The sequence below is a fragment of the Pteropus vampyrus genome, unplaced genomic scaffold (genome assembly GCF_000151845.1).
Source record: "Pteropus vampyrus isolate Shadow unplaced genomic scaffold, Pvam_2.0 Scaffold85, whole genome shotgun sequence".
NCBI lineage: Eukaryota > Metazoa > Chordata > Mammalia > Chiroptera > Pteropodidae > Pteropus > Pteropus vampyrus.
The window spans coordinates 6,661,044-6,688,512 of record NW_011888866.1 but is presented as its reverse complement, the minus strand read 5'-3'; the positions used below and the strand labels follow the sequence as shown (position 1 = coordinate 6,688,512).

At 41.3% G+C, this 27,469-nt stretch overlaps 1 protein-coding gene across 2 annotated transcripts in view; it reads left to right on the top strand.

Annotated features, from left to right (window-relative positions):
- The window catches only part of CGNL1 (cingulin like 1), a 157,327-nt gene that overhangs the window by 34,107 nt on the left and 95,751 nt on the right, over positions 1 to 27,469 (top strand). For both annotated transcript variants that reach the window (XM_011363426.2, XM_011363427.2), the window contains one exon: positions 25,132 to 26,712. In XM_011363426.2, the coding sequence (XP_011361728.1) occupies positions 25,147 to 26,712 (1,566 nt within the window). In that variant the 5' untranslated portion in view covers positions 25,132 to 25,146. The remainder of the gene's footprint in view (positions 1 to 25,131; positions 26,713 to 27,469) is intronic.

Sequence of the window (27,469 nt, the reverse complement as noted above, 5' to 3'; positions counted from 1 at the left end):
TAGTTTCTGAGCCTTCTTTAGAATTTGAACTTATCTTCTACCAGAACCAGGAGGCCTAGCTCATCAAAGCTGTCCAGAGGCCGTCTTCAGCCTCTTGGACCCACTCAGTGCTGCTGGCTCAGCATTCATTCATGCATTCTTTTATTACACCAACTATGTTGTCACTGGAGAGTCAAAACCAGATCTGGCTGTTCTTGCCTTCAGGGACCTTACAGTGTAGCTATTCTGACATTTCTGCCATGTACTGTTCAGCTCTCCCCACTTTTCTTCTTTCTCTTCTTTGATGTGGATAATTTCATTGGCCTTTGGCTCGGCTTCTATATGGAGCTTCTTCCTATCTTGCAATAATACCTCTCTGAGAGACTTCATGCTGCTTTTCCACCTCTTTCCTAGTATTGAAAAGTTATATATTTTAAGCCGTGAGTATTAAGTGCTTCTTGGAAAATTCCATCAAGGCTCATATTTTCCAAGTTCACTGTTGATTGCTCCACTAGCGTTCACAGCCTTTTAATGTGACATCCCTAGGTTTCCTTTGGGACAGGTTTGGGTTGACTTCCTTCCGCTGCCAGGAGGGCAACCAGCCAGTGACGGTTTTAAGTTTGCATTGGAATCAGCCCGATGTCAGGGATGTGCCTGAAAGTAATCCTTGAGGTTCTCATTCATTGCTGGTCCTGGCTGGAGTCCCTTAGGCAGTGAGGTCCAGAACACCCCTAACGCCAGCCTGCAGTGTCTTCACTCATTCACAAGACTTTCGTTCTCAAGTAATCGTTCCGTACAGAGAAAAACGAAGGATAGGATCTAGGGAAAACTTTGTCCTTTGATTGTTTTGTTATCCTTCCCTCTAACGACTGTTCCTGGTTGTGCTCACCTCTGTGTGTCTTATCTTTGGTGTGATTATTTTGATGTTTTCTGTAAGTATATAAATGGATGATAGTTACCAAGTAAGTATGAAATGGAATCCCAGACTCTCAGATTTGGAAGAAACTGCCTATACTGAGGGGCTGACACTAGAGTCACTTCTCAAATCTGCCCCTGAGTGATTTCCTCCACTAATGGGGAACTCATCATCTCCTGAAGCAGCCTATTTTATCTTTAGGCATCTCTGTTAGACCCCCGCCCCCCGCCACACACACACAATTAAATTGGAATTTGTGTTCTTGGCACATCTACTCTTTGTCCCTTGTTCTAACCTTTGGAGCCACACAGAGCAAGTTTAATCCCCTGTCAAGTCACATGACAGCCCTTCCGGTATTTATATTTGATTACAGTTTGTTGTGTTCTTAACCCATTTCATTCCCCTACCCTGGTGCCTTCTCTACCCTAACTTCTTGGTCTTGAAACATCCTGGTCACTCTTTTCTTAAGCCAGACTCTTGCTGATCAGCCCCAAGCAGAGGAGGCTCCCTAAGTCACCAGGGAGGGGACCTGAGCATGCTGAGCAGCAGGACTCACTTGGCTAATGTGGCTGCAAGGCCGATGGCCCCTTTGTCCTCAGGACCCCTTGCACATTCCCCTGAGGCTATGCGCTTAGGTGAAAAGGCAGCTATTCTGAAATAGTTGGGGAAGTTGTTCTTGATTTTAGGGGCATCTACAGTATGGCTAATTGCCCTGAATCTGGATGTATAATTTCCAGAGATCACAGTGGTGTTTGACAAGCATCTCACCATGAACATGTCATCAACAGTGCTTGCCAAGCCTTAAAAAAAAAAAAAAAAAAAGATTTGCTTCTGTGCCTCACCCATCCTATAGTCAAATAGTTGGTTTCTTCAGGGCCTTTGATTCTTTCCATTAAACTTCATTTTGTTATGCTTGACCCATTGATCCAGTCTGCTGATCTATTTGGCTCCTTAAGTCTCTCACAATGCATTGTCTGTTTCTGTCTCCTGTGGTTCTAGTGGTCCAGGGTACCGGCTGTAGGGTGAGAGAGACATGGGTGTAAATTCTACATCCTCCACCGACTGGATGCTTGGTTTTGGGCAAGAGCATAGTGAAGGGTCTTCTGAGACAGTTGACAGAGCAGATGAGTGGTGTCTCAAGGAACCCAAGAGCAGAAGGCAGGAGCCTCAGGAAATCAGAACCAGGGACACTGAAACACGTTCTCATCTCATCCCTGCTTCTCTCTGAACATTTAAAAAAAATTTTTTTTTCTTTTCTGGAGGCTGACTTCTCCTGTCTGCTTATGTGGTAGGCGGAGTAATGCCCCCTACCCAAAATATGTCCACACCCTAATTCTGCAACCTGTGACTATGTCATCTTACATGGAAAAAGGGATGCGATTAAAGTAAGGGCCTTGAATGGGAGATTCTCCTGGGCTCAGTGTCATCACAAGGTCCTTATAAGGGAAAGAGGGAGGCACGAGTGTGAAAGTTAGAAAAGGGGGAGAGAGGATGGAAGCTGGCTTTGACAGTGGAGGAATGGGCCAACAACTAAGAAATGCAGGCTACCTTTGGAAGCCGGAAAAGGCAAAGGGGCAGATTTTCCACTAAAGCCTCCAGAAGGAACTCAGTCTTGTCACCACCTTGATTTCAGCCTAGTGAGATCTCCATTAAATTAAAAATCAGCGTGTGTTGTTTTAAGCCACTAAGTCACAAATATCTCCTTGCCTTGAAGTTTTCCTCCATGTCACCTACCCTCTTGCAATAATGAACTCTCTCCTCCAGCACTTTGGAGGCCCTGGGGTTTGTTTCTGCTTTCTCGCTTCCTTCATCACCATCGTCTGCCTCAGGGCCTGATCCAGGCCCTTTATGGGGTGAGTTCTTGGTAAATGTCTTTGGAACCAGAGAGCTCGAGTGAAACCTGATGATGCATTTCAAAAATCCAGCTGTGTGATTTTTTTATAGTTCTCCGCACCCCCCTCCTCCAGCCCCCGCAGCTCAGCAGCCCTGTCAGAAAAGGAACAAGGCCAGTCCCTGGTAATTTTTCTGAGCAGGCTTGCAGATGGCCTAAGTGTTCTTTCACCACGCTTGGAATCCCTGCTCTAGGGTCTTTGTGTGGTGGATCCACCTGCTTTTGGAGACTGAACTATAGCCATGTTTTTATACTCTTCAAATACCAGAGATTGAATTTAAAAAAAAAAAAAAAACCTACAGAAATATGGTTTGATGCCTTCTATTCCTTTAATGTACTACAGTTGAAAATGTGCTTCTACCTTCAGTCTCATTTAATCTCCATGGTAGCCCTTGAAGTGGCCAGCCCCTTTTCAGTTTGTTAAGCGTTTTTCTTGTGAGGATGGGAGTGATGATACCCCCGCTCTTTACAAGGTTGAGCTGGAAACCCACCAATGCTTTTCATGGGTCAGAGTTCAAGGTGGTGACTTGCCCAGTCTTGCTTGTGTGATTAGGAGATATTTCTGTTCCCCAGGCTGTTGGAACCACAGCTCTCCACCTCTTCAGAGTTGTCAGGCACATTCTCATTTTCCCCTGATAATTCTGCAAGCCCCTTGAATTCTACTTTCCCTTCTCATTAAGCTGGCACCCTTCTGTGACTTCTTCCATCCCTGCTGTTATCACGGCCTCCTTGCCATCTGGGCCTGTAGCTGTCAGCTGGCCATCTTCCTTCTGGTTTGAACTGGAGATACTCCGGAAAGGCTTCCCAGATCAGCACCTGTTCTGGGGCCTTATCTCGTGTCTCCTGTCGGGGCACACACAGCATACTCAGTTGCTGCTGGCTGGGCGCTGTCCTCATACTCAGCCTCATAATCCTCTGCAGGTGGTCCCCAAACTGCAATCTGGATGAGTTCCAAAAGTTTATTTTGTAATTAGTTGATTGTTTGGAGTTAGAATGCATCTTCTTGGGGATTCAGTGTCATAACTGGTGGTTGGGTTTCAGGTCCACAGCCAACATCTATTGTACTTGTGGCATAGCCAGACTCTTGAGTCATGAAGAGAATAGGCTTTGGAGTCAGATAGGCCTAGGTGAGTTCTGGCTCTGCCACAGCTATCGGGGTGACCTTGGGAAAGTGATTTAACCCCCTTAAACCTCAGTTGCCTCACCTGCAAAATGGTGATAAGTAATACCTACCTGGCAGGGTTGCTGAATAATGTATAAAAAGTGCTTAACATAGTACTTGGCACATACTCAGTGAATGGTCAGTATTAGTTATTACTGTATTATTAATTATGTGTTTAGTTTGTTTAATAGCATCAGATACCTCATCATATTTATGCTGCCATTTCTGTGGGTAAACTGACTCCAAGGTCAAACTCTGTGTTAGCGACTCATTGAAATGCCTTTTTTTTCCTTCCGGCGGTCTCAGATTGCTGGGGGAGCTGAGGAGGAGTCTCCTTCCTTCCTTCTTTCGTTCAGTTCATAAATAATTGCGTTATATCAGGTATGCTCTGGGCACTGAGGGCGAAATGGTGAGAAGACCAAGATAGTCCCTGTTCTCATGGATCTTACAGTCTGGTGAGGGAGACAGACATTGATGAAAATCAAAGCATCATGAAATGCAAAAATACAGCTGCCGTGAGGAGCGGAGCTGGACGTGGTGCTGCCAGGTATTTGGTGGGCCTCTGGGTTGGATCTGGGTCGTTGGGTGGCAGACACTGTCTTCACCTGGGTGGCTTTGGACTTGGGCAGCACTGGATTCAGATCGAAGCCGGAGTGGTGGTGGCTGGGTCTCCAGCAGGTATCGCGACATCAGGGACACTTATCAGAGACAAGCGTTGCTGGAGAGGAAAGACGTCCTGCTTTCTAGTCAGGGTGCTGAGTCTCAGGTGCTGCTTATTAAGGATTGGTTTGAGTGGGACTTTAACTTGGCCACGCCTTATATTCAACCCAAATAACACCCCAGTCCACGCTTCCTGTCACTGCGGCTTCTGATCACAAAGCAAGGTTAATTAGCATCTTTCTCCCTGTAATTGTCTCCATTTCATTTCTCATTTTTCACTCCTTCTTTCTTGCTCTGCTCTCTACTTCTCTTTTTCCTCCTGTTTGATTTCTCCTGTTCTGCTGTGCAACTAATTCAGCTCTTTTGTTTTTCATCCAATTTATGTTTCTCTTTTGGAGAAGCATTTTCTGTGACTCTGAGATGGAGGAGAAGGGGGTAGAGTTCTCTCTGACATGAGCAACTTGGTATGTAGGTTTTGCTTAATGTTCCCATAAACTGTGCTCCGATGTTACGTTCTCTGGGGAAGGTACATCTCACGTTTGCCCAGCTCTCTCTTTACTCCTTTTCCTTCCACAAGACGCAGTTTGCAAGTTTCTTAGTCATTTAGTTCTACTGTTAAGCTCGTGGAAAACTGTGCACAGCTCATCAGTGATCACCATGTAGAACATAGTCACGCCCACCTTGTGCAGTACATGAGCTTGGGATCTTGCTGCATGTCTCTTCGGGTACCTGCGATGTGGTGCTCTGCATTCACTAGGGCCTGGAAGATTGTTTGCTCTGTTCTTCCTGGCAGAGGTGTAATCCAGGAGCAGTGTTTTGAGATCTAACCAGGACAAGGTGCCCGATGACCTGTCGAAGGATGCGAGTATCTCCATTCTGGCCGCCCAACAGGCTGGAGGTGTAGATTGTGTCAGGAATTCAAGTGTTGGCTCTGAAGTGATCACACTGACCACAGCAGTGGGTTTGACTGCCTGGTGGCTTTTTAAAAAAAGTTACTTAAATTTTATTTTAGAATAGTTTTTGATTTACAAGAAAATTATGAAGATAATTCAGAGTTTCCCTATCACCTCCTCCCCACCAGTTTCTTCTATTATTCAGAGATACGATTTGTCACAATTAAGGAGCAAATGTTGACAAATTATGTTTAACTAGAGTCCGTACTATATTAAGATTTGTTTAGTTTTTATCTAATATCTGTTTTTTGTTTCAGGAACTCAGCCAGAAGACCATATTACATTTAGTTGTGTCTCCGTAGGCTTCTCTTGGCTGTGATAGTTTCTGAGACTTTTCTCGTTTTCGATGACTTTGACAGTTTTGAGGAGTACTCATTTTACAGGATGCCCCTCTATTGGAATATGTCTTTTTCATGATAAGACTGGGGTTAGGGCTTTTCAGGAGGTAAAGTGCCATTTTCATCACAGTACTTAGTATCAGTATGACTTATCACACTGTTGATGTTGATCTTGATAACGTATGGACCTGGATGAGGTCGTGTTAGGTTTCTCCACTGTAAAGTTATTCTTTTTTATCCTTTCAATATTGTCTTCTCTGGAACGAAGTCACTATATGCTGCCTACACTTAGTGAGGTATTATTCTCCCCTTCCTTTAGGGCAGAGTATCTAAATCAGTTATTTGGAATTCTGTATGGGAAATTTGTCTGTTCTTCCCCATTTATGTATTTATTCAATCATTTGCTTATATTAGTATGTACTCATGGATATTTATTTTTACACTTTGCTTTCTAATTCAATACTACTTATTTTGTTGCTCAAAGTATTCCAGCTTTGGCCTTTGGGAGCTCTTTGTCTCTTTGACATACCTCCATCATTGTGGGGTTTTTTTTTTTTTTTTAAGCACTTCCTTACTTTATGACATGACAAGATACTCCAGGCTCATCTTGTATATTTCCTGCTCTGATCCTAGAATCAGCCATTTCTTCAAGAGGCCCTGGTTCCTTTTATTGAAGAATTCGTTGGTCTTAGAAACCTAGATCTGGGCACTAGGTATGCTCATTGGAGTGTTGTTAATTCTAAGCCCCTTTGGCTGACAGAGCAAGGAAAGACATGTGTAGACTATATATAAACTTGTATATATAAATGTAACCATTTGCATCAATATTAAGCTAAATATGAATTTATATAGATGTCTCCAGCTCTAATCCATTATCACGTAGATCATTCTAGGCTTCTTCTCTTGCATATCTATAACCTCTCACTCCAACAGGCTTCTACATCTGCCATCGATCTACTTATTTAATTCCAGTATACATGTATAGTGGTTTCAGAATCGTTAACCCATCCCTCTGTGAAAAGCATTTTTATCAATTACACACAGTAAAATACTTATGTATAGTTCCTTTTGCTTTTGGTTTTAGAGATTCCACTTATTTCCAGAATTATTTAAATCATTACTTTTTCCCCTCACCCACTTCAGTAAGATCGTTTCATATATTTGTAATACAGTTAGGGTATTTTGGTTTGATGACTCCTTAAAAAGGAGAAGTGGTAAGATGAAAACTCAGCCCTCAGGGAACCGATTAGAAAAAGCTCGTGAATAATTAATTTTCTTATATATATCAAATGTTTAGTGGCTCTGTACAGCTGGATGATAGGATTCTTGTTATCTTTTCTCTCTCTGCTTTTGTTGCTACCCCTTCTCTCTGGACTGAATGTTTGTGTCCCCCTAAAGTGCAGATGTCTAAGTCCTAACCCTCATTGTTCTGTGATGGTATTTGGAGATAGGGCTTTTGGGAGGTAATTAGGATTAGATTAGGTCTTGAGGGTGAGGTCCTCATGATGGGATTAGTGGCTTTAGAAGAAGAGAAAGATTTCTTTTCATGCATGTGCACTGAGAAAAGGCCATGTGAGGACATAGGGAGAAGTCTGTCATTCTCAAGCCAGGAAGAAAGCTCTCGATAGGAACTAAATTCATTAGCACCTTGATCTTAGACTTCCCAGCCTCCAGGACTATGAGAAATTTCTGTTGTTTAAGCCCTCTAGTTCATGGTATTTTGGTATCTGAGCAGACTAAGACACCATTGTATATGGAAACAGGATAGGCCCCCTGGGCTGTTGAGGGGGCACTTTCTTAAACCAAATTCCCCAATTCCCTTTCTATTTTTTAAATAACAAAAGGACCCCTCTTTTCTCCAACGCATCTGGGGTTGGAGGTGGGTCCAAGTGGTGTTCTTAGTGATACATTTAGATGTGAGCATTCCAGGTTAAGTCCTTTTTATTGGAATTGTTTGAGGATATTTAATGGGATGCTTTTGGCAAACTTTAGGATGAGGGAATGCTTCCCAGTGAAAAGATTATAATCACCTACTGGGAGAAAAATATAACCTCTTTCCCCAAGCATCCTGAGCTTTTGTGAGAGCAGGAGAGCCTGGTTTTAAAAGCAGGAAGCATGCTGAGAAGGATGGAAGAGTGCACGATGGATGGCTCAGAGCTGGATTCGAGTCCTGCCTCTTTAGTGCCGTCAGCTGTACAGCAGCATCCTGTGCTCCTGTGTGGACAGGGGCCAGCAGTAGGGTTCTGCCTGAGACTGTGAATGTGGAAGCATTTTGTAAACCATAGCATCACAACGTGGATGTGAGCGATTGTTAAAAGGTCCAAGTTAAAGGCCTTGGCTTCCTGGAAGGAAGTTTTTTCTCTCAGATGCTGATCGTATATTTTTAATATGTGTCCTTTTATTGTTTAGTATTTTTAGTTTCTTTAGACAGGTCAGCATATCTTCTCCCTACAACTGTCTGCTTACTTCAGACAAGGAGAGAAGTCATGGGAGCTGTCACTGATGTAGGAAAGAAAAAGAAGCCTGAAGCTCTGGGGAAATGTGTAGCTCTTCTTTTTTTTTTTTTTTTTTTTTTGAAAACAATCTTAACTTCTAGGGAGGGACTTCCTTTCATTGTTTCCCTTTTGTGTTTCTTCCTTTTCCTTTTCAGTTTTTTCTCTTTTCTTTGTAATGATTTTTTTTCATGTCCAGGGTTTTTGAAAAAAATTACTTTTATCGCCTATTTCATTTCACAACTTGGCACCTGTTTTGACAGGACTATGTGTTTCCTGCCGCCTGGAGACAGTCAAAGAGCATGGCGTAAATTTGTCTGGAGCGTCATGCCATGATTTCCACTGCTGTGGCTCAGAGAGGCTCCCATTGGAAAGATCTACCCAAGGAAACAAATTACACTTTGGTTTTTAATACAAAACCTTTCTAAATTGAGCCCCTAGGAGAAAACTAAGACAGTTAATACTCCGTTTTGCAATTTTTTTTTTTCTATGTGGTCATCAGTTAACCACCCAAATTAAAGTATATGTGTTAATGTTCAACATTAGGCTAATGTCCAGAGGTCAGATCTGGACGTGACAGTTCAGAGTAGATTAATGTTCAGTATACCAGCATTTAGAAGAATACTTGATACATAGTGCCAGTACTTATGCGTTTGTTACATTTTTATTTTCATCGCAAACTAAAGAATAGCTTCTATGTTTTATGTTCCGGGGCAGTAAGACAAAGATGAGGGGACCTAATGTCAGTATTGGGTATAGGTGCAGAACAGTAAACTGGAATTGTTGTTGCTCTGTTACTGGTGCAGGAGAAGTGATGGTGGGGATGGAAATGGGTCTAAAAACTTGGAACTAGAGGGCTGGAATGTCAGTGGTAGGTTACATGGTCTCTGAAAGCCTTTCTACCTTTAGAATGTCATTCTCTGTAGGTTCGCCTCTACCAGGAGTAGGACAGTGGTGGAGGTGGAGATAGGCATGCACATTAATAGGTAAAGGGTTTCTATAGAGGAGAGGGAAAAGAGTGTTTTTTCCCTGGATTGGATTCTTTCATCACTGTCTTCTGTTTTTCCCAGCATGAAAAAGGTATTTCCGTATGCATGTGCAAGTGGTCTTAATTAAACACAGACTGCACCTCTTCAGCTGCTCCTGGTACACCCTTAGAGGTTCAACTGCAACTCAGGGCAATAGGCAACTGCCAGAGGGAGGAAAAAAGTAATATTCCATAAGTAGGTAAAGTCTGGCTCAGAATTCTTTGAGCATGAGTACCAGGTTAAGGGTTTTCATTTGCATGCCCGCTCGCTCTACCTTCCCTACTGCAAACACATCCCTGGGAAGATGAAACAAATACAGCAGAGATTTAGTGCATGGGTGGGATCTGAGTTTTCCATGACTGTTTTTTTATTTTTATGTTTTAATTTCTATGATAATTAACATTCCTTGAAAGATTTGTTTTTACTCCGTTCTTTTGCTAGCACACTCTGGTTAGGCTTCTGTGCCTTCTACTCTAGTGACAAAGTTCTTGTCATGGTCACCTTTAATCTCCATCCTGCCTAATACAATGGTTACTCCCTAGTCTTCATCTGCTGAGGAGTGTTTGGCTTGTGTGACTATTTCCTTTTTGAAACACCAGCTTCTCTTGGCTTCTAGATAACTACCACACTCTCCTGGTTTCCTCCCATCCCAGTGGCTACTTCTCAGTTGTCTCTGCCTGCTCCTTCTCTTCTTGACTTCTCAGTGTTGGAGTGCTAAGGCCTAGAGACCCTCCTGTGAATCTTGTTTAATGAAGATAATGAGTCAGTGTGTTTGGGGTGGGGCCTAAGATTCTGCATTTCTAACAAACTTCCAGGTGATGCTTTTACTGCTAGTCCATGGAACATACTGTGCAGTGAGGCTCTGGAGCTCTGTCCTCAACTTCTGTAAGTGCATTACTTCCTAGCTGAGTTCATCTACCCCCTGGCTTTTAATAACATCTTGACTTTCATTGGTGACTTCCTAGCCCACTTGAGATAAGACCCAGAGATAAGATCCCATGATTTGGTTCCTGTCCACTGCTCTGCTCTCTCCTGTCTTCCCCTCCTCATCTTCTACTCTGTTCCGGCCAAGTTGGCTTTCTTTCTAATTCTCCCACTTGCCTAGCACATTCATTTTTTAGATGCTCTGAACTTGCTTTTTTCCCTACCTGGCACTTACACAGCTTGCAAAGATCTCATCATCTCTTTCAAATCAAACGTTCCCCTCTCAGAGAGGTCTTCCTTGACTACCGTATCTAACACAGACTTTTACCACCACCACCTTGCTCTCTCCTTACCCTGCTTCATTTTCTTCATAGCAGTTGTCACTATGTGAGTTACTTGTTTATTATCTCTCACCCCACTAGAGTGTAAGTTCTGTGGAGGCAGGACTGTGTCTCTCCATGTAATGGCTGGAGGATAATGCCTAGAATGGTAGTAGGCTCTTGGTAAGAAATTGGTGATTGAATAAAGCATTTGTATCTGCATATCCTGAATGAGCTGGATGACCACTGGTCACTACCACTGAATCCCAATGCCTATGTTTATAATGGTTTGGGTTTCAGATTATAGTATTTTAATTTTCATAAACTGTTGGAAACAACAGAGATGGGTTGGACGCATAAGTGAGGCCATCACACCATGTGAAGACAGAAGATTTTTATGGGAGACTGCACAAATAAAGGTGTCATAGTTGTTTCAATAAAAAAGTTTGCAGAAAATTGCACAAGGTAATGTGTGTGCGAAGAAATCATGAAGACCTGCATTATAGCGATTGGTGTCTTCCTGTTCACATCTCATATGGTGATTCAGTTTCAGCAAAATTAACATTATCCTTCACATTAAATTCATGTTGTGAATTTGAATTGTATGGTTTTGTAATTGTATTTGTATTTAATGTGCAGATTTGTTTTGGTTTTATGGCATTACAAAAACTATAATAGTTTTATATTTGTATATTAAGTGAACACTAAAGGACTTTGAGAATTTTTTTCTTTAACGGCTTCTGTACATTATACAGGCTTATGAAAGACTAAAATGGGAATTAATCAGTACTGAAGATGCAGCTGAGGCCAGAGGCACCTAGGAATAGCTCTTAACTTCTCAAAGCAGTCTTGAAAAGCTATGTTTAACAAAATAAGGATAGCACAGGTTCTGACCGACTCCCCTTAGGAGATACTTGATAATCCCAGAGCCTAGTCTCTACCTTTTGAACACATTTATTACATTTTAGCATGTTTTCAAGAGACTGTAATTTAATCATCTCCATATTCATATGAATATAAAAGACTATATTGACAAACCCTAAAAGGCTAAAACAGACAATACTTTTTTGTATTTATATAACTGAAACTTCTGTTTCTGATTACTGATTTAATTTCTGATTGTTGAAAAACATCATGAATTATGAAACTTCCTTATTAGAGTCATCTGTATAAAATAAAGATTTTAAAATATAAAATAAGGATAATGGAATTGCCGCCTTTTACCCATCAATGCTAGGGCCTGCGTTAGAGGAAGGTACGCAGGCACAAGCTCCCAATCTAACATTTGCCCCAAGCCCTTTGCCATCCTCTGGCTCCTAGAGACCAGAGAGGAAGCAGTTTTGCACTAAGGACTTGGGGCCCAACAGGGAGACAAGTTCTAGTTTTGAAAAGAGACTTGAATGGTCGTCTCATTCACATTTCATTTGAGTATATGTGTTTGTTTATATCCTGTTCGCTTCTGTCTTAGTCTTTTCGAGCTACTCTAACAAAACACTGTAGACGGGGTGGCTTATAAACAACATAAATTTATTTCTCATGTTCTGGGGGCTGAAAGTCCAAGATCAAGGCACCAGTATGTGGCATTCTGGTGAGGCCCTCTTCCTGGTTCATAGCTCAGCCTTCTCACTGTGTCCTCACATGGTGGAGGGGACTAGGGATTACTATGTGGTCTCTTTTATAAGAGCACTAATCTCCCAAAGGCCCTTCTTCCTATTGTCATCAACTTTGGAAGTTAGGATTACAACATATGAATTTTGGGGAGACTCAAATATTCAGACCATAGCAACTTCTGAATATAATTTGAGGCTGTCATACAGATGAGCCCAGAAATGTGGAACTATGAAACCAGGGAGACTGGGAGAGAAGACAAAGAGCAAATGTGAAAAGAAAATGAGGATGGCAGTGGCAGTATTTTAGGAAAGAAGAAGGGGACTCGAGAAAGAAAGGCTCGGATTATCTAAAATAACAATCCGTTCTTCAATTACTCAAGTACCTGGCAAGAACAAGATGCAGCATGTTTGGCATGACTTTTGGGGTCTGGGCTAGTTTCCCTTCCCCTGATGTCCAGACTTTTGGAGAGAAAGATTGAACTGTGCAACAAAGTCCCCGGTGTCATCAAACTTTGGGGGTGATATCTGTCTTGAACAACAGATAACCTGAATATACACATATGGGAATCTGTTAGGTTTCTAGTTAAGGTTTATTTTAATATTTTGGGCAACTCCTCAGTGTTATCTTCTGCTTGTTTTTATCAGTCACACTGTATGATTTCAGTAGGTTTCTATGGATAGTTCAAGGCGCCTTTTATTTATAGCATAGTCTTTCTGGGTCCCATGCAAAGAGCTGATGGGTACATTAATGAGACTTGTATTTTTGTGAACTGACACCTGCAGGGAGATGGGAAGGCTGCATACAAGGCACAGACCCTGCCTAGGTGGCTCTGGATTTTGTAGTTATTTAGCTAAGTTTGCTTATGATGCCTACTCCCTCAGTCTTTCCCCTGATAAGGACAAGAATGGAAAGGTTTCCTTGGTTCGATCTTGTTTTCAGTGACCAGGTAGAGCTACTTGGCAGAAAACATTACATATTCCAGAGGAGAATGTTTAGCTTTGGAGTTCACTTTGCAAAAATCCTCTTTGAGGAGGTGCCAGAATCTACAGCGGGCATTGCTGGAATTCCACAGTGTCCTTCTGCTCCCCTTAGGAGATGCTTGATAACCTCAGGGCCTATTTTCTACTTTTGGAACATACATATCTTGTGAATGTGGCAGCTGGAGGTGGGAAGAAAAGCCACAGTGATGCTGATGATCAGATTCTAGTGTTTTAAACAGTGATACATATTCCAGCTGGATTTGGCGGGCACACTACGGAGAGATGGGCATAGATTTGTTATGAAAACCCTTGACTTTTTTTAAATTGTTCAGATTTTAAAAGGAGATTCAGAGAGCTACATGCATCAGACATAGTTTATTAGTTCATTCATTCATTTATTCATTCAGCACCTGCTACGTGCAGGATACTGCTGGGTTCCAGAATATGGCAAAGAGGAAGGCTTCCCTGAGAGTGACACTTGCACTGAGATCTGATAGACAAGAGTCTGCCTTTCTGGCATGCCAACGCAATGGGACACAGTGACACATTTTGGTCCACAGCCATCCCAATAACTATGTCAGGATAACTATACCAGATACAGTGGGGTGCAGAAAAATAAAAAAAGTTGTCCCTGCTCAAGACAGAGCTCAGGTTTTAGGGACAGAAGGTCTGGATCTAAATCCTGGTCCTGGCCCTGAGCTTGGTGTGAGACCTTGGGGGAAATTATCACTGCTTAGAGTTTACACACCTCTAAAGAGGAAAAAAATAGAATCCCTCACTCCAGAGGGCTGTGAGAATCGACCAAACCAGATGATATAAAGGAAGCGCCTTGCACTGGCCTGGCACCACAGAGGGATGACGTGCGTGTCTGACTCAGAATCAGTTGAAATAACTTAAAATGTGGTTGTTGCGACAAAACAGAGAACCTGGGCTGAGCTGTGTAGAGCTGACAGGGTGCCGGAATGCCAGAGGGGTCAGAAACTGCTGGAATGGATGAGCCTGGAAGAAAGAATAGGATTTTTGTAGCTGATAGTTTTTTACTGAGGGGAAAAATAGTTGAAAGTAAGTGATGTAAAAATAGTATGAGAATAGAAGCTTGTCTTGCTGGGTACCTGCAAAAATGTTCCCTTCCTATTGGTAGCCTGATAGAATTGTATTAATGCCAGTTATGTGAACATGAGCTTTTCAGTGCTCAAAGTTGACTATAATGTAATGAGTGACAAGACTGAGAAATCTGAGGCGACTCCACTGAGTTTTAGGAGGTAATTTATTTCTTGGCCATTTTAGCTTCTGCGTAGGTAGGTTTGGTTAGTATCCTAAATACGTCAAGGATGGCAAACAGGTTTTATTTTGTGCCTATACCGATTGGTTGGCAGTGAACTGCAGAGCTGTGGTGTTAAGGATTCTGAAGCTAGGTTTTGGGCTTAGGGGGAAAAGGCAGGGATAACCCTGAATTGATATGTTTTGGGCTTAGACTCCATACAGGAAAGTACATCACAGATGTCGTGGATCCATCATCTCTAGCTAAGAGCTTTTCTGTGTCTCTGGCAACATAAACACATTCATTTACCAAGTTAACAACTATTTATTAAATTTCCACTGTGGACATAGCACTGTACTTTAGAATCTTAGCCCTCTGGTTTCTTAACTATTGGATAAATAATTTCAGGTTGTTGGTGGTTAATGCTGTTTGGTTAACCAGTGGGGTTTTTAGCCTCTGCCTCAGAAGTATTTGAAAACGTTTTATGATCAAAGTCAGCTTTCTTGTGTTAAAATACCACATTGAATTTTTTTTCATTTATTATTTCCTGTCATTTCATTTGGCAGACAATATATGATTTAATTTTCCCTAATACCTTTTGAAGTCTTCATTAATAATCTGACTTTCGAGACAGGAAAACACTCTGAGGAGTTAAAGAACTTGTCCAGAGCCAGATTTGACCTGAGTCAAATGGTAGGCATGGTTCTCACCCTGCACCTGGCTCTTGTGCCCCATTACTTATCTTCAGAATTACAGACTTCTATGTCTTAGCTCTGTGTTGGTAGAACTTTCAGAAATTGTCTCATTGTCAAGAGGCGAAAAAGGACCAATAACATTTCTTAAATGTTTTGTGGACATGAATTTTGTATTTTTTTGAGAGACCATGTAAAATATAAAATTCAATCACGAATTTTAGAATTGAGGTTGGAGATATAAGAGCACCATAAATTAAGCGGTAATACACATTCTAATCAAGTAAGGAAAGAGGAGTTGGAACAAAACCAACAAAAGTGGAACAGAGAGTGAAGTGGCAGGATACTATCATGGGGACAGGAGGGGGTGCCCTTCTAGAGGCGAGGTGGAGAACCCCAGCAAAGAAGTTTAGCGCCTGCGCTCCAATCCGAGTGTGGTCAGGTTAGTCCCGGTGACCCCTGAGTTAACACCCCTGGTTGGTTCTCCTGGGTCTCCAACCCTAGTATAGAAAGAAGTTTCCTACAGGCTGTTCTTTTCTCTTTGCTACCTCCTTTTTGTATGAAGCGGGTTAAAGGGGAAGCTGTGGCACTCAATATTAAAAATTTATATTCCCCCCCGCCCCCGCCGCAAATAGGAAAGTTATGGTTGTCATGTTCATTTGTAGAGATTCAAACCATACTGGACTGTGTAAAGTAGACTGCAAGTCTGCTGTGGTTTCCTTGGTTCGATCTTGTTTTCAGTGACCAGGTAGAGCTACTTGGCAGAAAACATTACATATTCCAGAGGAGAATGTTTAGCTTTGGAGTTCACTTTGCAAAAATCCTCTTTGAGGAGGTGCCAGAATCTACAGCGGGCATTGCTGGAATTCCACAGTGTCCTTCTGCTCCCCTTAGGAGATGCTTGATAACCTCAGGGCCTATTTTCTACTTTTGGAACATACATATCTTGTGAATGTGGCAGCTGGAGGCGGGAAGAAAAGCCACAGTGATGCTGATGATCAGATTCTAGTGTTTTAAACAGTGATACATATTCCAGCTGGATTTGGCGGGCACACTACGGAGAGATGGGCATAGATTTGTTATGAAAACCCTTGACTTTTTTTAAATTGTTCAGATTTTAAAAGGAGATTCAGAGAGCTACATGCATCAGACATAGTTTATTAGTTCATTCATTCATTTATTCATTCAGCACCTGCTACGTGCAGGATACTGCTGGGTTCCAGAATATGGCAAAGAGGAAGGCTTCCCTGAGAGTGACACTTGCACTGAGATCTGATAGACAAGAGTCTGCCTTTCTGGCATGCCAACGCAATGGGACACAGTGACACATTTTGGTCCACAGCCATCCCAATAACTATGTCAGGATAACTATACCAGATACAGTGGGGTGCAGAAAAATAAAAAAGTTGTCCCTGCTCAAGACAGAGCTCAGGTTTTAGGGACAGAAGGTCTGGATCTAAATCCTGGTCCTGGCCCTGAGCTTGGTGTGAGACCTTGGGGGAAATTATCACTGCTTAGAGTTTACACACCTCTAAAGAGGAAAAAAATAGAATCCCTCACTCCAGAGGGCTGTGAGAATCGACCAAACCAGATGATATAAAGGAAGCGCCTTGCACTGGCCTGGCACCACAGAGGGATGACGTGCGTGTCTGACTCAGAATCAGTTGAAATAACTTAAAATGTGGTTGTTGCGACAAAACAGAGAACCTGGGCTGAGCTGTGTAGAGCTGACAGGGTGCCGGAATGCCAGAGGGGTCAGAAACTGCTGGAATGGATGAGCCTGGAAGAAAGAATAGGATTTTTGTAGCTGATAGTTTTTTACTGAGGGGAAAAATAGTTGAAAGTAAGTGATGTAAAAATAGTATGAGAATAGAAGCTTGTCTTGCTGGGTACCTGCAAAAATGTTCCCTTCCTATTGGTAGCCTGATAGAATTGTATTAATGCCAGTTATGTGAACATGAGCTTTTCAGTGCTCAAAGTTGACTATAATGTAATGAGTGACAAGACTGAGAAATCTGAGGCGACTCCACTGAGTTTTAGGAGGTAATTTATTTCTTGGCCATTTTAGCTTCTGCGTAGGTAGGTTTGGTTAGTATCCTAAATACGTCAAGGATGGCAAACAGGTTTTATTTTGTGCCTATACCGATTGGTTGGCAGTGAACTGCAGAGCTGTGGTGTTAAGGATTCTGAAGCTAGGTTTTGGGCTTAGGGGGAAAAGGCAGGGATAACCCTGAATTGATATGTTTTGGGCTTAGACTCCATACAGGAAAGTACATCACAGATGTCGTGGATCCATCATCTCTAGCTAAGAGCTTTTCTGTGTCTCTGGCAACATAAACACATTCATTTACCAAGTTAACAACTATTTATTAAATTTCCACTGTGGACATAGCACTGTACTTTAGAATCTTAGCCCTCTGGTTTCTTAACTATTGGATAAATAATTTCAGGTTGTTGGTGGTTAATGCTGTTTGGTTAACCAGTGGGGTTTTTAGCCTCTGCCTCAGAAGTATTTGAAAACGTTTTATGATCAAAGTCAGCTTTCTTGTGTTAAAATACCACATTGAATTTTTTTTCATTTATTATTTCCTGTCATTTCATTTGGCAGACAATATATGATTTAATTTTCCCTAATACCTTTTGAAGTCTTCATTAATAATCTGACTTTCGAGACAGGAAAACACTCTGAGGAGTTAAAGAACTTGTCCAGAGCCAGATTTGACCTGAGTCAAATGGTAGGCATGGTTCTCACCCTGCACCTGGCTCTTGTGCCCCATTACTTATCTTCAGAATTACAGACTTCTATGTCTTAGCTCTGTGTTGGTAGAACTTTCAGAAATTGTCTCATTGTCAAGAGGCGAAAAAGGACCAATAACATTTCTTAAATGTTTTGTGGACATGAATTTTGTATTTTTTTGAGAGACCATGTAAAATATAAAATTCAATCACGAATTTTAGAATTGAGGTTGGAGATATAAGAGCACCATAAATTAAGCGGTAATACACATTCTAATCAAGTAAGGAAAGAGGAGTTGGAACAAAACCAACAAAAGTGGAACAGAGAGTGAAGTGGCAGGATACTATCATGGGGACAGGAGGGGGTGCCCTTCTAGAGGCGAGGTGGAGAACCCCAGCAAAGAAGTTTAGCGCCTGCGCTCCAATCCGAGTGTGGTCAGGTTAGTCCCGGTGACCCCTGAGTTAACACCCCTGGTTGGTTCTCCTGGGTCTCCAACCCTAGTATAGAAAGAAGTTTCCTACAGGCTGTTCTTTTCTCTTTGCTACCTCCTTTTTGTATGAAGTGGGTTAAAGGGGAAGCTGTGGCACTCAATATTAAAAATTTATATTCTCCCCCGCCCCCGCCGCAAATAGGAAAGTTATGGTTGTCATGTTCATTTGAAGAGATTCAAACCATACTGGACTGTGTAAAGTAGACTGCAAGTCTGCTGTCATTTGCAAATCTAAAAATTATTTTTGAAATTGTTTTCCCAGGAAGTTCTGAAATGTCTTCTGTGTGGGAAGACATTTCCTTTGAAATCTTAAAAGTTTGATCAGTTTTCTATGTTTGCATTAAAGAATGGGAGATAGATAGGTAGATAGATAGGTAGATAGATAGATAGAAAGATGGGAAGAAAGGGAGAAAGAAAAAAACGAAAAGAAAACTTAGTTAGGTAAGGCTGCCTCTTTCTGTTGTGTTTGGGAATATATGTTTGGGAAAAACCAGTATGCATTTTTGCTGACCTTGGGTTTTCCATACTCTGATTTTTCACTTTTACCTAGTTGAGGTTCTAATGGTATATTCCCACACAAAATTAATACCTTCTCACCAGTCCTACAGGCAAGTCTTTAGGAGTGAACATTTTGTCCACTCTTAACTTGTGTGTATCATCAGACCAGCAGTGGCTTCCTTCTGAATGAGACAGTCACTGAATCCCACTCAGGAGAAGTTACTTTTGGTTTGTGGCTCCCTTATTATTTCCTGGAATTAAGGTCAAGACTGCACTGAGGCTCACTAGCTCTCCACTTCTGCTTTAGATGCTCTTTTGAATGACTGGTATGATAAAATAGAATGGTTCATTCCAAGTCAACATACCTGGAGTCCCTCCTCCATGCCAGGTGCCATGCTGGTGGTTGGGCCAGCCTGGCCTGGCCGGTGGGGGCCTTTGTCCTCAGGAGGGATGGCAAGCCATAGCGAAAAGCTTTCCAATTGCTCGGCTGCATTTCTGTGGTAGCCATGAGGGCCTCTGGAATGGCTGGCGAATATGCTTCTAGGTCTTGGAGGTACCCCTGGGAATTAGAATGGATGTGTAGCCCAGCATTGTGATTCAGCTCCGTGCTCAGCTGATAACATGTGATGGCCTAGAAAGAGGAAGTGTTTCTATCTGGCATATGTTCCTAGTTCTCCCAAGTGCTGAGCTCTTTGTTCTTACTCACAAACATACTCATTGATCTCACTAACTAAAGCAATTATCATCACTTAGTGGTCTTTTCCAAAAGCATTATTTCCACTCCAAAACACCACTTTTATTTGCCAAGTGCCACAGTGTTACATCCTGGCAATTGGTCAGCATATACTGCCAAATTATGTAAGCCCTTAGTTGGGTTTAGTCCCCGGCTGACCGAGTGTGTCTGTGGAGTGCATTAGGGTTGTGACGTGACCCTGTGTTTGAAAACGGAGAACAGCTGTCCTTAAATTCATTCATTAACTCAATGTTTATACTGTGATTGGGCACGAAATCCATATTTGCTTAAGACACCATTGCCCAGCTGAGAAATGTCATACTGTGAAAATGTTGGATTGAGGTTCGTTGTCAAGGAAATGTAAATTTTGGACATTTCATGAAATTCAAATATGCGGATTAATTTGCTAACAGGGAGCTTAAGTTTGCAATAAACCAAAGTGGCCTTATCCAAAAGATTGAAATGTAATTAGTGTTGACTATAGTAGCACCAACTAATGAAAAGGACTATAAAACCCTAGAAAATAATTTCATTAATATTAGAAGAAATATTTTTACAGAAAAGTCAGAGCCAGCATAAGAGATTTTTGATGAGTAAAATGACCTCATTTAGTAAATATCATTTAAAAAAAGCATCACAGTGAATAAATTTGTACAGAAGCTCTTTTGTTAAAATTCTTAAAAATAAACTTTAATGAATACGAACACTTCGAGAGATCCAGAATAAAACATGCCAGTGCAGCTCAGAAACAAGGGATCAGGACACACCCAGTCCTTTTGGTCTTGGCCTTTGTGCATTGCTTTATCAGTCTAAGGCACATTAGCTGTTCTTGTTCTAGTATTGAAGCATTTCATAAATATTATTAGCCTCATCAAGCTAGGTGCTAGATCTCTCGTTTTCAAAATCTCACTTAAGAGATAGTAAAGGAATAAAAATTAAACCTACAAAGACAAAGAATGGCAGTGGGGGCGTAGCAGAGGAGAGCTCTGAAGCAAATGGAGGTGTGATAATTGAATGAGCAGAGTGACAGATGCCTCAGCCTGAAGTGCTGGCATATAGAAACGAAGTGATTTGCCTGCAGAACTGCTGAGAGGCTCAGAAATGGAAGATGCCAGTCACCATAGAAGGCAGGCGAGGGACCAACACCCAGGGAGTCATTTAAGAGCCATGAGAACTGGAGCAGTTAGACCTAAGGGTCTCTTCTGCACCCTGGATATCTGGGTACCCACCTACCTCTCCTCCACTCCACACTGCAGTAGCAGAGTGGGAGTCTGTTCTCTGGAAAAACTGAACTGGAAGGTGTAAGGGGGTGTGGGTGACAGAAAACAAGGATTGAATGAGAGCTGGACCTCCATGCTCATCCCCTGCTCTGCCTCATAATGCCAACAGCCAGGCCTATGTAGCCCCAACAAGGATTGAAGTCTTCTTCTCTTCAGAAATCAAATATCTCTAGAGCCTTCCAATCTGCTTTTAGCCCTTTGGTCTTAAATAGAATCAGGCAGTGAAGGATCTAAGTCCTTTTCATTAGTTGGTGCTACTATAGCCAACACTAAGTGAAGGATCATATTAGAAAAACCTCAACACAGAAGATGTGGACCAAAACAAACCAGAAAACAGAAACATTGCAGAAAGTGGAAATGTCAAAGGCAGCAGAGAAAATGTACTTTTTGATAAAAGTTATGGTAACATTCTCAGAAAGAGAGAGAAGCCATTTCATGTCTAAAATGAGGTAAGCACTTATGAAAGAAATAGAACAAGAAAGAGATAATGGAAATACCAAATTAAATACTTGAATTAAAAAAAAAGTTAATGTTGTATTTTTCCAAAAGTAAAACAAAAAAAGGTGGAGTTGAAAAGTAGATAAGAAAAGATGTGAAAAATTAAAATTCGATCCGAGATTCAGCATTACTGTTTTAGATCAGAAGTGAAAAACAAAATAAAATGGTGCTCTGAACATTATAGAAATAACACAAGAACATGTCATAGAGCTTAAGACATTGAAGGGATTGAAGGAATATATTAAGTGCCCGTGTTTCATAAAAGTGTTCAATTTTAGGGAAACCTCACTCAAGTACATCATTGTGAAATTGCAGAACACCAAGGACAAAGAAAAATTTCTGAAAACTTTCAGTGAAAAATAATCAGGGCACACAGAGAGGAAAGGATATAATAGAATCAGAATTCTTAATAGCATTCCTGGAATCTGGAAGATAATGCAGTAAATACTTTTTAAAATTATGAGAGAAATTATTTCTAACCTAGATTCCAAATCCAGCTGGGCTATCAATCAAAAGTAAGCATAGAATAAAGACATTTTTCAGAATACAAGGACTCAAAAAATTTACTCCTTTGTACCTTTTCTTAAAACCCTACTGCAAGTGTGCTTTATCAGACCAATAGGGTAAACCAAGAAAGAGGAAGACACAAAACTTGAGAAACAGCATAGCACAAAAGGAAGAGAGTAGTTCGACCCTAACCAGGGCAGGAAGATGGAAAGCTGCAGCAGGGGGGTCACCAGGGGAAAAGATCACCAAATTGTCTAATATTTTGATCATCTGGAAATTAATACTGGTAAGCATCTGATAGTTGAGATCTAGCCGATGAAAGGATTCAAGGACGGGTGTATATAAAACAAGACAAGTAAAAATAGCATTCAGTTATTAACTCTAGAAAAGTTAAAGTTTTTTAAGAAAGGACAGATGGCCAGAGTATTCGATTTGACTCTTTGGTGAACAATATTTATATAGTCATAATAATATAAACAGTTGGCTCTTGATTTTATCATTGGGAAGCTAGCAAAATGAGAAATTCTTTATATGCTGTGTCATCTACTGTATATTAAACTGGTTAAGAAATTGTACCTATACATATTACTTAGCAACATGGTGGTAAATAGTAGAAGAAACAGCTACAATTTGCAAATGGTTTCCTTTGGAGAATGTGATCAGGATAGGGGAAGGGAAGCTAGAGAGTACAGGTTTTCATTATATCTCATTTTACTTTGATTAAAAATAAAATTATTTAAAAATGTTAATATAACGGAAAAAAATTAAAGTAGACATGATGAAATAATTGGAATTGGTGAATTGCAGAAGAATATACCTCTCCAAGTTGTCCCTATCTGTACAATGGGAGGTGATGATATCGACCATGTTTTATATTTAAAAGGATAATCAACAAGCAAAACTGACAGCACCATGCTAGTAGCAGGCAACAGATGTATCCAGGAAGACCTAAGACAAATCAAAAGGACAAAATAAGTAAGGATATGCTATAGTTGAACTAAATGATTGGTAAGGTTGTATTAATGGGTATACTTTGAATGCCATGCCTTAAAAAAGAGACTATACTCAACACCCATAAATATCGACAAAAATTATCCATATAGTTGCCTGCTAAGGAAGCTTCAATACATTTAAAAAGGAAGAAATATAGACTTCATTTTCTGACTATAATGCAAGTAGAAATTGACAGCATATAGAAATAAAGACCCTTCAAGCCAAAACAACACAACAACAAACATGCAGGATATGAAAAATTTTCTCAAAAACAACTCTTGGGTCAAAGAAGAAATCAAAACCACAAATTGAAACCATCTAGAAAATAATAAGAAACATTACTGTGTTGGAAACTATTGGCTATCTTCTCAATGTGCATTCTCTTCTCACTTTTTACTGACAGAACATTGATTTTTTTTGAGAGTATCATTGACCAGCTTAAAAATCCTGTTTCCTAGCCTCCCTTATGGGTGTTAGGGCCAGGGGAGTCCGTGTGTGTGTGTATGTGCATGCTATGATTAAGTTCTCACCAATACTATGTATGCAAGGGATTATTGGGTGGGGCTTCCAGGAAAGCTCCTTAAAAGAAGGTTGACTAAGCTGGTTTAATAAGCCTTTGGCATATGTGATGCTGGATCAGCCATCTTATAATCATACGGTGTCTAATACATACCAAAGGTAAATAAGTGGAAAGATAAAAGAGGTTTTCCTCAAAAATATACTGGGATCCATTCCAACCCTGGACTTCCTATCTTGGGGAGGGGGGGTGGAGGAGGCGGGGAAATCCTAACTTTTAAGTTGCTATTTTGGGTCTATTTGTTAATAGGAACCAACAAAATTCCTAACTGACACAGTCACATATCACAAATTATGGAACATAATTAAAGAATGAAAATAAATGAATGAAGCATACAAGTCAAGAAATTGGAAACAAAACAACAAAATAAAAGAAAGCAAAAGGAAATAATGCTCAAACCAGAATTCAAGAAATTAGAAAATTATAGAAAAGGAAGGATAAATCTAAGAGCTAGTTCTTTAGGGGAACAACAATTTAAAAAAATATAGGCATATATTTTACCTGCATAATCAAGAAATGGTGAAGAAAAGACAAATAAAACTAGATAATGAGCAATAGCTATAGAGGAGATGAGATCATCTATTTTTTGTAAAACTGTGCAAATAAATTTGAAAATGTGGATCAACATGCTACCAGATTGACGCCAGAATAGAAAGAGACTGAAAAAGGCCCCTAACCGTGATAGAAACGAGACAGCTGTCATCTGTGACCAGTTGTTACTGCTCTCGTTGCATCTCCTTTGCTGTTGGAGTTTTTCAGAGTGATAGAAGTGAATTTTTGGTGAGAAGACCTCCAAGTGTGGGGCAGGCTGGGCGTTCTGCCTGGTGATCCATGTGCAGTCTCTGACAAGGGTGGCCACCCACCTGGAAAGGTGAAAGCAGTGATTCTTAGCATTAGAACCCATCACAAAATAAAGAGCTCTGAGTCTTCAGTTTTTTATAACACCTTTCAGATCAATGTGTTATTCGGTCTTTTTTGGTAAGAAAAAATGATTGAGAATTATTTTTAATCACTCTCACTGTCGGTCTCATAAATAACTGATTCTTTAAAGTAAAAAAAGTTTTAAACAGTATATCTAAATAAATAATGATAAAGATTTCAAAGCAGATTTGTGCATTAAAAAGGTTGAAAGGGTTGTTTTGACATCAATAGCTATAGAGGAGATGAGGTACACATCAAAACACCATAGCTCTGAATTAATATCATGGAAAAGTACCTTGTTCTCTTGTCCGATAACTGGAACATCCCTGTTGGTTAAAAATAAATAGCATGGAGTGTGAGGAAACCAATTAAGGAAAAAAACCCCGAAGCAACCAGAACTAGCCCATCAGCTAGAAACAGAATCATGAAGTTAGGCCAAAGGTGTCGGGTCATTACAGCAGTCATCCACTCTAAGGCCAGGGTTCAAGTCCAGTGTTGATAGCCACCATGGTCACAGGGACCCAGGGCCATCCAGAAAGGCCTTTATGGATGAGCCTTTGGTTCTAGAGTTTCCTTGATGTTTAAAGTGTTTTATTTTCTTTGAACTTTGAAGTTTCCTCACATTGTCTTCATTTAAACAGATGTAATTCTAACTTAACATCCTCTTTTTACCCCATCTTTCCCTGGTAGTGGGAACAGTGAACCATGGAGCTGTATTTTGGTGAATATCAACACGTGCAGCAGGAATACGGCGTCCATCTGAGACTCGCAAGTGATGAAACCAAAAAATCAAGGAATTCCCAGCATTCTAAGGCAGGCTCCTATGGTGTCAGTATTCGGGTACAGGGAATCGATGGCCACCCTTACATAGTCCTGAACAACACAGAGCGGTGCTTGCCAGGCACATCTTTTTCTGAAAACAGCCCATCATTTCCATCTCCAATGATAAATAACCTGCCTGTGCATTCCAGCAATGGCGCTGTGCTAGAGAACAGTTCAGAAGAACTGCAGCTTCCAGAAAACCCATATGGCCAACCCAGTTCAGTAAGAAACCTGAAGCAATCCTCTCTCTTTGAAGGCAAGAATGGAGTTCTAGAATGCAAAGAAGAGTCAATGAAGCCATCCCACATGCTGAACTTTCAGAGGCATCCAGAGCTTTTGCAGCCCTATGACCCTGAGAAGAATGAGTTGAACTTACAAAAGCATCAACCTCCTGAGAGTAATTGGCTAAAAACCTTAACAGAAGAAGGCACCAACAGTAAGAAAGCTTGGACTTGCTTTCCCAAAGCTAGTAGTTCCCAGCCTTCGGAAGACCTGGCCAAATCCAACGTGACAGCCATTCGTTTATGCAGCTCGGTGGTCATAGATGACCCCAAGAAGCAGACCTCAGTGTGCGTGAATGTTCAGAGCTGCACCGAGGAGCTGGCAGAGGAGGCCCTTTCCCCTATCGGGAGGCCCCTAACTGCTCAGAGTCCACACTTCCACCCTGAAACCAAGAAAACCAGGCCAGATGTGCTTCCCTTCCGGCGACAAGATTCAGCCAGTGCTGTCCTGGACGGAGCTCGCTCGCGGAGATCCTCCTCATCGTCAACAACGCCCACTTCAGCCAACTCCTTATACAGATTTTTACTTGATGATCAAGAATGTGCCATTCATGCTGATAATGTGAATCGTCATGAAAACAGAAGGTATATCCCCTTTTTGCCAGGAACTGGGCGGGATATTGATACGGGATCAATTCCCGGTGTGGATCAGTTAATTGAAAAATTTGACCAAAAGCCTGGGCTGCAGAGAAGAGGAAGGTCTGGGAAGCGAAACAGAATCAATCCAGAAGACAGGAAGAGGTCCAGAAGCGTGGACAGTGCCTTTCCTTTTGGTCTCCAAGGCAACGTGGAGTACCTAAACGAATTCAGCAGGAACCTGGGCAAGTCCAGCGAGCACCTCCTGCGTCCATCACAGGTGTGTCCGCAGAGGCCGCTGGCCCTCGAGCACCGTGGGAAACAGAGCTCCGGCCGTCCCTCTGACAGGCTGCAGGGAGTCCACCCCAGGCCTCCCCAGCAGAGCAAAGATGAGAAAGTCCCAGAAAGCAAAGGTGGTCAGGAGAATTTGTCCGCTCGAGCTTCCTCCCTCCCAGCACAGAATAAAAAGGAGGAGGAAATCAAAACAGCCACCGCTACGCTGATGTTACAGAACCGGGGTCTAGCAACTTCTCCTGACTCTAGTGCCAAGAAGGTTTCTGTGAAGACATTTGCTTCCACCTCAGATACTCAGGTAGTACTACTAGTGTGAGTCTTTTTAAATTCTAAATGATCTAAATCCTGCAGCTTCATGCTGCAGGAGATTAAAGAAATACATATCCTCCATCTGGAATGGGTAACTGCACATTCTATTTTTTTTAGAGTTTTTCCCTACAGCTATGTCTTACTGCCAATTGTATGGTTTTCTAAATTAATTCAAGTACAACTAGATTCCCACTGGGGTCTCATCTGTAAAGTAACTTGTCAAACACTATAGAGAGGTTCGACTTTTCTGTTTGTATAGATGTGAAATCTGAAAGTTTGTGGAATTTGTTTCCACACAGGAGTTCAATGCTTAGATTTGTCTAGATGTATAAATTTTCCTCATGAACTTGAGTGACTGGGTTAATTTCTGGCCTGAAAAATTAGGTTAATCCTAAAGTGATGGAATTTATTTAAGTGGTACATTTAGTGTTTTGGTAGTCACAATAAAAAATTAATGATAATGATAAAAATAATAATAAGGTTAGTAAGTGCCAGGCACTATTTGTTATAGGATGGCACCCACCCTGTGAAGGTAGGTCCTATAAACCTAAATTTACAGGTGAGAAAATTGAGGTGAGGCTAAGTAATTTGCCCCAGGTTACAGCGCTACTTAGTAAGTGGTAGGGCCAGTTGTCATGAGGATCCTTACCTGAGGAATCGTTTTTTGGAAAGTAGGAATGTGTTTGGAAGCTTCTGCCTTCTTCCTGGAAACATCATCTTGTGATCTAATAACAGACATTACGTTT